The sequence below is a fragment of the Muntiacus reevesi genome, chromosome 3 (assembly GCF_963930625.1).
Source record: "Muntiacus reevesi chromosome 3, mMunRee1.1, whole genome shotgun sequence".
NCBI lineage: Eukaryota > Metazoa > Chordata > Mammalia > Artiodactyla > Cervidae > Muntiacus > Muntiacus reevesi.
In genome coordinates, this window is record NC_089251.1 from 249,079,721 (window position 1) to 249,094,277 (window position 14,557).

The window sequence follows — 14,557 nt, forward strand, 5'->3', positions numbered from 1 at the left end:
CAAAAAATAGGTTATAAGCTTCTTAAGGTTAAAAGCCATACTATATTCATCTCTTTATTCCCCCTGGTGTCTACACATAAGAGTAATTTAATACATTTTTTTAAGTGAATAATTCATTTGTATTATAGCTAAATGTTAATTCTCCCTAAAAGAATATCCAAAAGTAGTGCCTCAGGAATCCAAATCAGAGAGACCAGAGATGGTTTTTCTATAGTTACAATACAACATCAGAAGAAAAAAAGTTGGAGTTTCAAAAGTTTCTAAGGAAAGATAAGTTCAGATTCCTAAATGAATTAATGCTGCCTAATTATTAATAAATGCTTAAGAAAGTCATACATCTGTTCTTTTATAATGAGAGAAAACAGATTTTTTTAAAGTAACAGCATCAGCTTGCTGCAAAATATCACATTTTAAAAATATATTCACGAAGGTTATTTAAAAAGTACTTTTGTAAAGTTAGTACCAGTTATATAAGTAAAAAGTATAGAAACCTGGCCTGCATGCCACAATATTTCTTATAATTACTAGTAAGAAGTATAAATTGTAGAAAAATTTAAACTGATTATGAAAGTACGTGTTACACTCCAAATAATTTTCTTTTCTTCGGCCATGCCATGCAACTTGCTGGATCTTAGTTCCCCAGGCAGGGATTGAACCCGAACCCCCTGCAGTGGAAGTACAGAGTCCTAACAACTGGACCACCAGGGAATTCCCTAAAATTAATGTTATTTTAATCATCTTTAAACTTTAACATAACTTTTGATAGACTTCTGTATTCACTGAAAGAGCAGGCTAATATTTCTATTAACCAGAATTCTACTTATAAAAGATGGCAGAGATGAGATTCTATCCACATATCTCCACCAATTAGAGTACCTAAAACTATTATGGCTTATTAATACCCCTGGTCACCGGGGAAACTAATAAAAGTACTAACTTCTCAAAGTTCTAAATATCACCCTAACTTTATAAAGGCTCCAATTCTGATGATTTATAAGAGTAAAAATTAAATACAGTATATTCTGTATTGCAACAAAAGCCTTACAAACTACAGGCATACCTCATTTTACGGTGCTTCACTTTATTGTGTTTTATGTATACTGAGTTCTTTTTTCTTTTTTTACAAAATAAACTATACAAATTGAAGGTTTATGGCAACTCTGCATTATCAGATGATGATTAGCATTTTTTAGTAACAAAGTATTTTTTAATTAAGGGATATACATTTTTTTCTTGACAAAATGCTGTTGCACACTTAATAGACTACAGTATGGTGTAAAGATAACTTTAATATATACCAGGAAACCAAAAAATTCATGTGACTCACTTTATTACGATATTTACTTTTGGGGATAGTCTGGAACCAAACCTGCAATATCTCTGAGGTATGCCTATGTATTATTATATTCTAGAGACAAGAACAAAAAGGGAAGCCAAAGCAAACTCAAAAATATCTTTTCACACACTAGTCATGGGAATTCTCTATATAATCACTTAAATTAATAACTTTTAAATTACAAAATATTTAATGATATAATAGTAATGGTTTCACTAGTACTCTGGCAATATAACCTCAAAAAGCAAGAGTTAATGCTTTTATATAGCAGTAATTCAATATTCTTCTCATTTCTAAATTTTCCTCTTCCTAACTAAAAGTGTTATTTTAGAAGAAACTCAAATTTGACAGAAATCTTCATTTAATTTCCTAAAAAAAAAATCATAAAGATGTAGGAATTTTCATAATAGCAGATATTCCAGGAGGCTCTTATTTAAAGTGGGGGGGAATTACAAAATACTGGTGAAATCACTTAAATTTCAAAAGACTGTAACCAATTATATATTTAATCTCAATAGATAACATCTTTAATGAAAATGAAATAAACTTACTGCCATCTACTTTAAGTCATATCCCAAATAACCAATACAAATTAATATAAAAGCATTTTACATTAAGTTTTTCACACCTCTATCACACTTTTGAACTCACTTGGGTAAATAGGGATCTTTCCAACAGCAGCAGCAGTTTCTACAAAGTTTATTTACCTTGTCCAGGTCTGGGAGTTGCAGTTGCTCCAGCAGATGGTGGCTCAAACTCCTATCAAATACAGTAATGTTATTACAGTGTCCTACTACAATGGGCAATTTATAATGAAATGGTGATATCACAGCCTTACCTTTGCTTTCTTTGAATCTGGATCAAACCTTTCAAGAATTAATTTAGCTGTTTTATAAGTTTCTTTTTCCATGACTTCTTCAAGCTGCAAACAAAAATTTCCACAAATTGTCACATTTTAAAACACTCATACACTACATATTTTTATAAATCCTATTCAAAAAGTATTCAAGTACAAGGCTTAAAATAAATAGCACATAATACATCCAGATAGCATGAAAGACTTCCTACATTCAAATAATAAAATTCAGAATTTAAAATGGCTTCTAACCTCTAATATGCTACTTGTATTTAACAGTTTTACTACAAGGAAATACCAAATATTGCTAATTGTTTATGTATAATGAGGAGAATAATTACATGCACCAACTTCAATAATGGAATGTGCAAAAATCTATCAGCCATCATTATTGGAAGTTATTAGACATGACAAGCAAATGACAGGCAATTCCTCAGATTTATTTCCTCATAGCACTTAATGCTATTAATTTAAAGAAGGTCGTTAGCCAAGAGCTTTACAAAATAAAATCTCTGTGCCAATTAACTGCTGTCAGCATCGATTTTAGATTATTTATTAGCAGAAGCAATTAGCTTGCTGCAAAATGCAGTGAAAACTCAGTAACTGGGAGAACAGCCATGCTCTCTCATGGAATTTGCCCAAATGACTTTAAAAGGTAAAGCTCTCCCTTTTCTACTTAGATTCAAACAACTTTAGAGGGAAAAAACAGAACACAGTAAGAATTTAAGTAAAATTCTTACTGAGTTCTATGCTCACACTAGTGACTATAACTAAAGCACTTCATTATTATAGCATTTTATTTACAATGCACTCAAGTCGCTTTATGGCTTAATATGTGGGTTTAATTTCAAAAGCAATCACTAGTAAAGCATCATCTTAGCAGTTAAAGCCCAATATCAGAAAAAGTTTTACTTTAATGCAAGACAGTCATAATTATGACAGATAGCTAATATACAGAATGAAAATGCTTTTGCAAAACTTGGAAGAGGGACTTCCTTTTCAGTGACCACTGACAGCCACTTAGATTCATTAAATGTCATGTTTATTATAAAGGCCATTTATTTTAAAACGCAAAGCAGAGCACATTTACCAAGTTAAACTATAATTAAAATACGCTGCCACAATAGTAGTTAATAGATTTCTCATTAAAAACTCAACATAATATTTAAGAAGTGCTTAGATGAATGATTTATTAATCTTGTTTTAGTGAAACTAAAACATTTTTCTAATTATTTCAAAATCTTCATAAAGTCTTAAAACAAGCACATCTAAATTTCTGATGTAAAGAAATGTTTGTAACATTATTTCTTTAGGGTTGGGGAAAAACTGGGAATGTGGACAGAAGGCAAGCTATGATCTATCCCCAAATGAACATAATCTACATGATATAGCAGAGAACTGAATCCCTGACCTCTACAAATTAATTTTTGATAGTCCAGACCAGTTATAACAACAGAAATATATGTAATAATGAAAGTGGTTTATATGTACATAATACAATAGCTACAATACAATATGTGATAAATGATCACTTAAAATATTGCTTGTACAACTAAGGAACCCAACTGTAGCTTGTATTCTACTTTGTACTCAGTCACTCAGTCATATCCAACTCTTTGGGGCCCCATGTACTGCAGCCCTCCAGGCTCCTCTGTCCATGGGATTCTCCAGGCAAGAGTACTGGAATGGGTTGCCATTTCCTCCTCCAGGGGATCTTCTTCCTCACCAGAGATAGAACCCACATCTCCAGCATCTTCTGCACTGGCAGGTGGCTTCTTTACCACTAGGACCACCTAGGAAGCCTCTTTATCCTACTTCAAATAACATAAATTTTAAAAGCTACATGGGTCTAGTGGCTGATTTGGACAGCACAATTCTAGAGTAAGACTATGCTGCTGCTGCTAAGTCACGTCAGTCGTGTCCGACTCTGTGTAATCCCATAGACGGCAGCCCACCAGGCTCCCCTGTCCCTGGGATTCTCCAGGCAAGAACACTGGAGTGGGTTGCCATTTGCTTCTCCAATGTGTGAAAGTGAAGTCGCTCAGTCGTGTTCGACTCTCAGTGACCCCATGGACCGCAGCCTACCAGGCTCCTCCATCCATGGGATTTTCCAGGCAAGAGTACTGGAGTGGGGTGCCATTGCCTTCTCCGAGAATAAGACTACAGCTAGGTTTAAAAAGATTAGATACAACTGTGATCTTTAAAACAATACACAAAACTAAAAACTAAAATGCCACTTTAACAAACGACTGTCACTCCTAGTACATCATTCAGGAAATATCCATGTTTATGACTATGTACACGTAAAGTACCTTAAAATCATTTTAAAAAGCAAAAAATACAAATCCATTCTCTTTTGCACTTCAGTTCAGTTCAGTCGCTCAGTCGTGTCCGACTCTTTGTGACCCCATGAACCGCAGCACGTCAGGCCTCCCTGTCCATCATCAACTCCCGGAGTCCACCCAAACCCACGTCCATTAAGTTGGTGCCATTCAACCATCTTATCCTCTGTCGCCCCTTCTTCTCCTGCCCTCGATCTTTCCCAGCATCATCAGGGTCTTTTCAAATGAGTCAGCTCTTTGCATCAAAAATCTTTTTTCAGGTAATAGCTTAATTCACACATTTATTCCTACCACATTTTAAGCAAATAATCTCTTTCATATAGAGAGACATCTGATCAGTGGGAAGAATACAAACTTGAAACCACAGGATCAGAAAAGATCTAGGTTCAAAGTACATCTCCATTCTTAATTAGCTATAGAAAGACTTTAAACAAATCTGTTAGCCCCAGTTTCTCCTTTTGTAGAGCTGAAAAAAATACTACTACTTTCTCATAACACTTGTGCAATTTAAATAATATAGAAGAGTCTATAATAGTACCTAACACAAAACACACGATCTTCAGAGATTACCTTCAATTTTTCAGAATGCAGCTGAAACAAGTTTTCAAACACATTTTCAACTACCCAACATATTAATACCAGGACTCAGGAATGAGAAATTGAATTCTCAGAATACCTGAAATTATAAATTACTCTGTATTCTTCAAAATATTTTACATACTTTAAATAATAATGAATGACGTAACAAAGAATGGATTGCTTTTCTGTGATATGATTATATTGAAAGTTCCAGAGTTTTTTATTTAACATAGAGAGGGAGCCCCTGGTTCAGTTCAGTTCAGTCGCTCAGTCGTGTCCGACTCTTTGTGACCCCACGGACTGCAGCACGCCAGGCCTCCCTATCCATCACCAACTCCCAGAGTTTATTCAAACTCATGTCCATTGAGTCGGTGATGCCATCCAACCATCTCATCCTCTGTTGTTCCCTTCTCCTCCTGCCTTCAATCTTTCCCAGCATCAGGGTCTTTTCCAATGAGTCAGCTCTTCACATTAGGTGACCAAAGTATTGGCGTTTCAGCTTCAACATCATTCCTTCCAATGAATATTCAGGACTGATCTCCTTTAGGATGGACTGATTGGATCTCCTGCTGTCCAAGTGACTCTCAAAAGTCTTCTCCAACACCACAGTTCAAAAGCATCAAGTCTTTGGTGCACAACTTTCTTCACAGTCCAACTCTCACATTCATACATGACCACTGGAAAAACCATAGCTTTGACTAGATGGACCTTTGTTGGCAAAGTAATGTTTCTGCTTTTTAATATGCTGTCTAGGTTGGTCACAGCTTTTCTTCCAAGGAGCAAGTGTCTTTAACTTTGTGGCTGCAGTCACCATCTGCAGTGATTTTGGAGCCCCAAAAAACAGTCTGTCACTGTTTCCCCATCCCTGATACCCTGTGGTACAGAATTCACCTACCAATGCAGGAGATACGGGTTTGATCCCTGGTGCGGGAAGCTTCCACATGCCATGGGGTAGCTAAGCCCGTGCACCGTAAGAACGGAACCTGGGCTGTAGAGCCAGGAGCTGCAACTACGGAGCCCGTGCACCACAAACACTAAAGGCCGAGACTGTGCTCCTCAACAAGAGAAGCCTCAGCAATGAGAAGCCTTCGTACTGCAAGCAGAGAGCAGCCTCCACTTGCTGCAACTAGAAAAAAGCCTGGGCAGCAACAAAGATCCGGCACAGCCAAAAATTTAAATAAATAATATAAAAAAGAGAAAAATAAACACATGATTGCTTATTATGAATCAACATTATTTTGGCAAGCTTATATACTTTGAGAACATATAAAAATTATTTCTACCTGATATAGAATTTCATCAGAGAACACTAAAAGAAGGGAACACTAACACAAAATAAATGTCAATTTTTTTTAATTTTGAGAGAAAATTCTACAATATTTAAATTATAATTCTCAAAATTTTAAAATGCAGAAAGCATTAACTGCCCTATCCAATATTCTTGTTCCTTGTCTCATAATGAATATTCCACATGTAGAAAACCATCTTTTGGGGTTTCCCTGGTGGCTCAGTGGTAAAGAATCCACCTGCCAATGCAGAAGACACAGATTCTATCCCTGAGTCGGGAAGATCCCACAGGCCTCAGAGCAACTAAGACCATGCACTGCAACTACTGAGGCTGTGTTCCAGAGCCCAGGAGCCACAACTACTGAGCCCACATGCCTTATAGCCCATGTTCCGTAACAAGAGAAGCCACTGCAATGAGAAGCCTGCACACTGCAACTGGAGAGTAGCCCCGGCTTGCCATAACTAGAGAAAAGCCCACACAGCAACAAAGACCCAACGCAGTCAAAAATATATTAAAAAATAAAATTTTTAAAAAGAGAAAAACATCTTTTGGACTTCCCTGGTGCTCCATTCGTTAAGAATCCACCTGCCAAGGCAGGGGACACCAGTTTGATCCCTGGTCTGGGACATCCCACACGCTACAGAGCAACTAAGCCGAAGCACCACAACCAATGAAGCCCACAAATTGCAGCTACTGAAGACTGCGTGCCCAAGAGCCCACGCGACATAACAAGAGAAGCCACTGCAACGAGAAGCCCACACACCACAATGAAGAGCAGCCCCTGCTCACTGCAACTAGATAAAGTGCACACACAGCAAGGAAGATTCAGTGCAGCAGAAAATAAACACATAACATTTTCTTTAAAAATGTCTTTTGTTTTGCATTGACTTTGGTCAAATTAGTAAGAGTGTGCCCAAAAGCATCTTCAATTCACAGCATTAGGGTACATGTTTCGCCATTTAAACACATATTTTTAAACTGATAAAATAATGTCTTGCTGTTGTTCAGTCGCTCAGGCATGACTGACTCTTTGCAACTCCATGGACTGCAGCATGCCAGGATTCTGTCCTTCATCATCTCCCAGAGTTTGCTCAGACTAATGGCCATTGAATCAGTACACCATCCAGCTATCTCACCCTCTGTCGTCCCCTTTTCCTCCTGCCTTCAATCTTTCCCAGCATCAGGGTCCTTTCCAATGAGTTTGCTCTTCTCAGCAGATGGCCAAAGTATCGGAGTTTCAGCATGAGTCCTATCAATGAATATTCTGGGCTGATTTCCTGTAGGATTGACTGATGTGATCTCCTTGCTGTCCAAGGAACTCTAAAGAGTCTTCTCCAGCACCACAGTTCAAAAGTATCAATTCTTCTGCGCTCATCCTTCTTTATGGTACAACTCTCACATCCACATATGACCACTAGAAAAATCATAGCTTTGCCTATATGCACCTTTGTTGGCAAACTGATGTCTCTGCTTTTTAATACACTTCTAGGTTTGTCATAGCTTATATTTCAAGGAGCAAGCATCTTTTAATTTCATGGCTGCGGTCACCATCTGCAGTGATTTTGGAGCCCAAGAAAATAAAGTCTCTGACTGTTTCCATTGTTTCCTGATCTACTTGCCATGAAGTGATGAGACCAGTTGCCACAATCTTCATTTTTTGAATGTTGAGTTTTAAGCCAGTTTTTTCACTCTCCTCTTTCACCTTCATCAAGAGGCTTTTCAGTTCCTCTTCGCTTTCTGCCATTAGGGTGGGTGTCATCTGCCTATTTGGGTAATTGATATTTCTTCTGGATCGTGATTCCAGGTTGAGCTTCATCCAGCCTGGCATTTCACATGATGTACCCTGCATATAAACTGAAAAAGCAGGGTGACAATATACAGCCTTGACATACTTCTTTCCCAGTTTTGAACCAGAAAATATTGTCTGCTTACCCTGATTTTAGTATTGCTGTTGAAATCAATATTTTTTTAACAATTCAGATTTTAAATTATTTTTTGATTTCACATAGGCATAGTCCACAATAACACTAACTTCTCTGCATTTCTTCTGTAAAAGTATTTACAAAGATCTGTAGCCTATAGTGAATATTCAAACACTGGAAAATGCCAGAAAATATTATTGGGTAATATAAAAATGTAACATTTGAAACTTCTAGTGTGGTTAATAGCCCCACACAGAATCATATGCTAAAATTGTCAATTTAAGGACTTCTTTTGCTTCCACAATTTATTTTATGGAATGTCACTTTGCACAGGATTCTGTAGAGTATACTACAGTATACTGTGAGTGACATTCCATGGAATAAACTGTGGAAGCAAAAGAAGTCCTTAAAAAATAATAAATAAACTTACTAACATTAATTTGTAAGAATAACTCACTATTACAAGAGACAAGGCCCAAAACATACTTCAAACACGGCCACAAAAGCAAGACTAAGTAGATTGTGGCACTTCTCTTCTATGTGCTTCTGTCCTGTTACCTGAAATGTCCACATTAACCTACAGCTACTCTTGCCTGGAAAATCCCATGGGCAGAGGAGCCTGGTGGGCTGCAGTCCATGGGGTAGCAAAGAGTCAGACACAACTGAGCGACTTCACTTTCACTTTTCACTTTCATGCATTAAAGAAGGAAATGGCAGCCCACTCCAGTGTTCTTGCCTGGAGAATCCCAGGGACCGTGGAGCCTGGTGGGCTGCCGTCTAAGGGGTCACGCAGAGTCGGACACAACTGAAGCGACTTAGCAACACGCATGTCAGCAGTTTTTTGCTCCTGCTTTCAATTGGCAGTAGATTCTTTTGAACCAGTAACATTTGTAGTGATTGTTAAGTTTTAATTCTCAGAGAGTTATAATACTTCTTCCCATGCTCCCAATTTTTCAAACGATTCTCCTCAGGACTTAGAAAAATATAAATTGCCTGAGAAATGGCAGGAAGGACTTACCACACAGAAATACCTGTACTAATCAGAAAAAAGCACAGCATTTTCATGAAGCCACTTAAAGAGGTCATTTTGACTCGTGTTTTGATGGATTTTGACTTTGAACTGTTTTAATGGAATGCTCATGGATAGAGACGGATTATCTGTTGAACAGTGATTTTTTTTTAAACTAAAAGTTTAAAAAAAAAAAGACCACAAAATATGTGAGTGGCAAAATGTTCACATCTAGACTTGGGAGACTTTTTAGGTAATAAAAGATTAATTCCTAGTTTTATTTTAGTAAGTAAATACTTATATTAAGTCCTTAGATTTAAAACATTGCTTTAAAAGATTGTTCTTACTCATTTTCCTTTCTAAGTAATGTTTTAATCAATTGATAATTCATGTTTACTGTTACAAATTACACATTCACAAATTACAAATTACATTACAGATCTATCCAGATTAAAGAGATGCATCCCTGAGGAAACTACCTTCAATAAAACATCAAGTAGTAAATACAATTTATATTAATTTTTTTAATGAAAGAGTTAAGAGTTGGGTAATTTTAAACTAATAGTTATTTGTCATGTCAGTATATTTAAAGCTTTAAATGTAGGGTAAAATATCAATGAACAATATCAGTTTTGGTTACATTTTGTTTTCGCTGAAAAGCAATGTCCCTTCTTTTTCCTCTCATTACCAGCACAATCATTAACTAACACTGTACTCCTTATAAATTCACCTTTTAACCCCCATTGTTCTAAACAAAGTATAAAGTACTTCTGAAACAAAGCAGCTCTGTTGAGGGCTTGAGCATTAAAGACAAGGGGCTAGTTCCTAATAGCAACAGTACTGTAACCTGCAACAACCAATTCAATGCAAATTGTGTTCCCTTAAGAGTGAAGCCAACTTATTTTTTTCTAATCATACTGCAAGAGAAATGCCATTCTGAACTATTCTTTAACACTGATGCCTCATAAACCATTTATACATACAAAACAATTGAACTTTGAACTGAATTTCCCAAGTGGCAGACCTAGATGCACATTTTCTATTTTGCAATTCCATCAAGGGCTATTTAAGAAGTAAATAGCTTAGTTTGCTCTCTCATAGAATTTTCTAAGTCTGTTCTGTTAAATTTTCCCCAATCATATATGTTCTCTAAGATTCTGTTTTCTGGTCATGTAATTCCATTGACATTGAATCAGCTTCTCATCACTTGGAACTTTTCTTTTTTCCTTTTTTGTCTTCCTCTTTGCCTTTTCTATGTTAATCAGTATTTCTCCATTTTGGTACAAGTAGGGCGTGGCTTTCATCAACACTATCAGATCTTCTTCATCACATCAGCAAACCAAACCAATCATATCACAACTTCTATATTATTGAGAATTGTTGGCATTTCCTCATTTTGAACTTCTGGTTGTTCCATAACATGTAAAATGCCAGAAATATAATAAGATATAATGGAAATATGTTTACAACTCAATTCACGACCATCAAAAATGTCAATGCAATTTTGATAAATACCTCACAGAATACTGAGGGACATCAAACAAAAAAAGATTAAAGAATCCTTTCAAAATTAAAGCTTCTTTATTTTTCAGGTACTTAAATCCCTTGACTAGTATCTTATCAGTTCACAGAACAATTTTAACATTAATCTTAACCTTCATAACCTTTATTAGTTTCACCCATAATTGTTACTTATTACATTGTTGTTGTTCAGTCTCTTAAGTACTATCTGACTCTTTGCCACTCCATGGACTACAGCACACCAGGCTCCTCTGTCATCCACTATCTCCCTGAGTTTGCTAAAATTCATGTCCATTGAGTCAGTGATATCATCCAACCATCTTCTCCTCTGACACCCTCTCTCTTCTCCTTTTGTCTTCAATCTTTCCCTCAATCAGGGTCTTCTCCAATGAGTCGGTTCTTCGTATCAGGCGGCCAAAGTATTGGAGCTTCGGCTTCAGCCTCAGTCCTTTCAATGAATATTTAGGGTTGATTTCCTTTAGAATTGACTGGTTTGGTCTTCTTGCAGTTTAAGGGACTCTCAAGAGTCTTCTTCAGCAACAGTTTGAAAGCATCAATTTTTCAGTGCTCAGCCCTCTTTTTGGTCCAACTCTCACATCAGTATGTGACTACTAGAAAAACCATAGCTTTGACTATACAGACCTTTGTCAGCAAAGTAATGTCTCTGCTCCTTAACAGGCTATCTAGGTTTGTCACAGCTTTTCTTCCAAGGAGCAAGCATTTTTTTATTTCATAGCTGAAGTGACCATACACGGTGATTTTGGAGCTCAAGAAAATAAAATTTGTTACTGCTTCCACTTTCTCCCCTTTTATTTACCATAAAGTGATAGGACCAGATGTCATGATCTTAACTTTTCTCAACGTTGAGTTTCAAGCCACCTTTTTTACTCACCTCTTTCATCCTCATCAAGATGGTCTTTAGTTCTTCTTAAACTTCTGCCATTAGAGTGGTATCATCTGCATATCTGATGCTGCTGATATTTCTCCTGGCAATCGTGATTCCAACTTCTGATTTATCCAGCCCAGCATTTCACATGATGTACTCTGCATATAAGTTAAATAAGGAGGGTGACAATATACAGCCTGTCTGACTCCTTTCCCAATTCTGAACCAGTCAGTTCTAACTATTGCTTCTTGACCTGCATACAGGTTTCTCAGGAGGCAGGTAAGGTGGTCTGGTACTCCTATCTCATTAAGAATTTTCCACAGTTTGTTGTGATCCACACAATCAAAGGCTTTAGCAAAGTCAATGACGCAGAAATAGATGCTCTTCTAGAATTCCTTTGCTTTCTCTATGATCCAACGGATGCTGCCGATTTGATTGTTGGTTCTTCTGCCTTTTCTAAATCCAGCTTGTACAACTGCAAGTTCTCGGTTCACGTACTGCTGAAGTCTAGCCTGAGGGATTTTGAGCATTATCTTGCAAGCATGTGAAATAAATGCAACTGTATGGTAGTTTGAACATTCTTTGGCACTGTCCTTCTTGGGATTGGAATGAAAACGGACCTTTTCCAGTACTGTGACCACTGCTGAGTTTTCCAAATTTGCTGGCGTATTGAATGCAGCACTTTAATAGCGTTAGTTTTCAGGATTTTAAATAGCTCAGATGGGATGTTAGACTAAACTACATTAAACTGACTTTGCATATGATTAAATATCACTTAATAAGTTTCCATATAACATGATACTCCTGTCAACTATCATTTTTATATTTCAAAAATAATTATGTGAAAAAAGTCTATGTAAATTCAAGTCAAACACCAAGTTCAATTCACTTAGTAAAACTACTAAACATCAACCTCTAAATATCTGAAGTCCTTCTTCTCTCTTGGTCCTCATCTTTCCAAGTCATCTGAAGGATGCATTTAACTGGCCCCACAAAAGATGCCCATGTAATTAGAACTGCTGATAGACAATGGAAGAAATCAAATAAGAAATATTCTCTTCCCCACCCCCACCTTTTCTTTAGGGTTATTTTTCTTTTTTCACTGTTAAATTTCTTTTATAGCCAATCCTCTTGATTCCCCTCTTAGTCTTACTATGTCAAAAAAATCTGAGAACTGACATAAGATGTTTGGTTCTTTTTTGGCCCTAATAATAAAACTAGATACTCACCTTTTTACCCCTCTGCCTCATTTAGTGCTCCAAAACGATTCATTTACTAACTTCTCAGTTTCCAACTGACATGGACTCTCAGAAGCTCATAAGTCCATCTAACTACTTTTTCCTGTCAATCATTATTTACTAGCAAAAATATTCATAATTTAGCTTCACCATTAAATTGCTATTTAAAAGCATATGTGTTCCTTAGAGAGTCATTACTTACAGCATATAAACATTAATTATTCAGTCCTTAATTTATTAGCTTTATACAAATTAACTTAAATAAAAGTTAACTTACTATTTTTTTCTTCTGGGATTTTAAATCATCCAATGCTTCATCTAGAAAACAAGATTTAAACCAAAAGTAAATCAGATACTAAGATGCTTAAGATACAAGAAAAAAATCTTGTCAAATGATATACATTAAGCAACTGCAAGAAAACATTCTCATTTTAGGATTTCTCACTGATGTGTACTGACAGAAGTTATCTCATCTTTACCCACATATATTTTATATATTTGCCTATATTATATACCACAAGCTCAGCTGGAAAAAAAATGGACTTTACATAGGATAAAACACTTTTCCCAAATGTAAAAAAATATGTATTTTTAATTATTTTCAGACACATCACTTTTTATAATTTCTCCTTCCTTTCAACATCCCACCCATGTTAATTTACAAAATGAAAACTGATTCTCTTTTTATACATTGGTAATAAAAATGTTCTCTTTATTTATAAGGAAAGAACATTTTATTAAGCTATTTGATCTTCAAGAAAATGAGCACTAAAAAGAAAACCTTTGAAAGCCTACAGTATTACACCTGAGGAGGGACTTGGAAAGAAAGATGTCACTAATTACTTTTCAAAATTAAACTTTCCCAAGATTTGCATGCTTAGTTAGGTTGCACTGGTAGAACATAAAGAATCATTTCAAAGGATATAATTTATGTAATTTATGAACATCAGTATCTGCTTTACAAATTTATTTTAGGTTTCTAGTTTTTCTCTAGAAATATTGAACTAGCATAAATAGGAATACTATCACAGCGAGAAAGAAGAGACATAAAACTTGATTTAAACATTTTACCACCATATGCAAAATACATAGACAACAGGAATTTACTGTATGGCTCAGGAAACTCAAACAGGGGTTCTGTATCAACCTAGAGGGGTGGGATGGGGAGGGAGATGGGAGGGAGGTTCAAAAGGGAGGGGATATATGTATAGCTATGGCTGATTTAGGTTGAGGTTTGACAGAAAACAACGAAATTCTGTAAAGCAATTATCCTTCAATTAAAAACTAGATTTTAAAAACTTTTACTAAATAGAATTTAAATAATTGTTCTTAATTTTTCATTAAATTTACTTACAAAATTATCTCTTCATTGAAGTATTGGAGTAGCAAACATCTAAATATCAATTCAAATAATATTATTTACATAAAAATTCAAAGAAATATAAACTTCAGAAAAGATGATTTTACTATATTTTTTCCAAAATGTATTAAGTAGTCTTTAATGTTATAGCTGATTTATTACTGAAAGGAGAAAAAAACTGCTGACATCTTTAAAGAGAACAACCATCTTTACTCAGATA

General features: G+C 35.8%; 1 protein-coding gene and 1 long non-coding RNA gene across 7 annotated transcripts in view; both read right to left on the reverse strand.

Moving 5' to 3' along the window:
* The window catches only part of LOC136163487 (uncharacterized), a 490,623-nt gene that overhangs the window by 194,615 nt on the left and 281,451 nt on the right, over window positions 1-14,557 (reverse strand). The window lies entirely within an intron of this gene.
* The window catches only part of LNPK (lunapark, ER junction formation factor), an 87,462-nt gene that overhangs the window by 47,900 nt on the left and 25,005 nt on the right, over window positions 1-14,557 (reverse strand). For all 6 annotated transcript variants that reach the window (XM_065931797.1, XM_065931794.1, XM_065931792.1 and 3 more), the window contains 3 exons: window positions 13,255-13,295; window positions 2,175-2,258; window positions 2,044-2,095 (listed from right to left, as the gene is read on the reverse strand). In XM_065931797.1, the coding sequence (XP_065787869.1) occupies window positions 2,044-2,095; window positions 2,175-2,258; window positions 13,255-13,295 (177 nt within the window). The remainder of the gene's footprint in view (window positions 1-2,043; window positions 2,096-2,174; window positions 2,259-13,254; window positions 13,296-14,557) is intronic.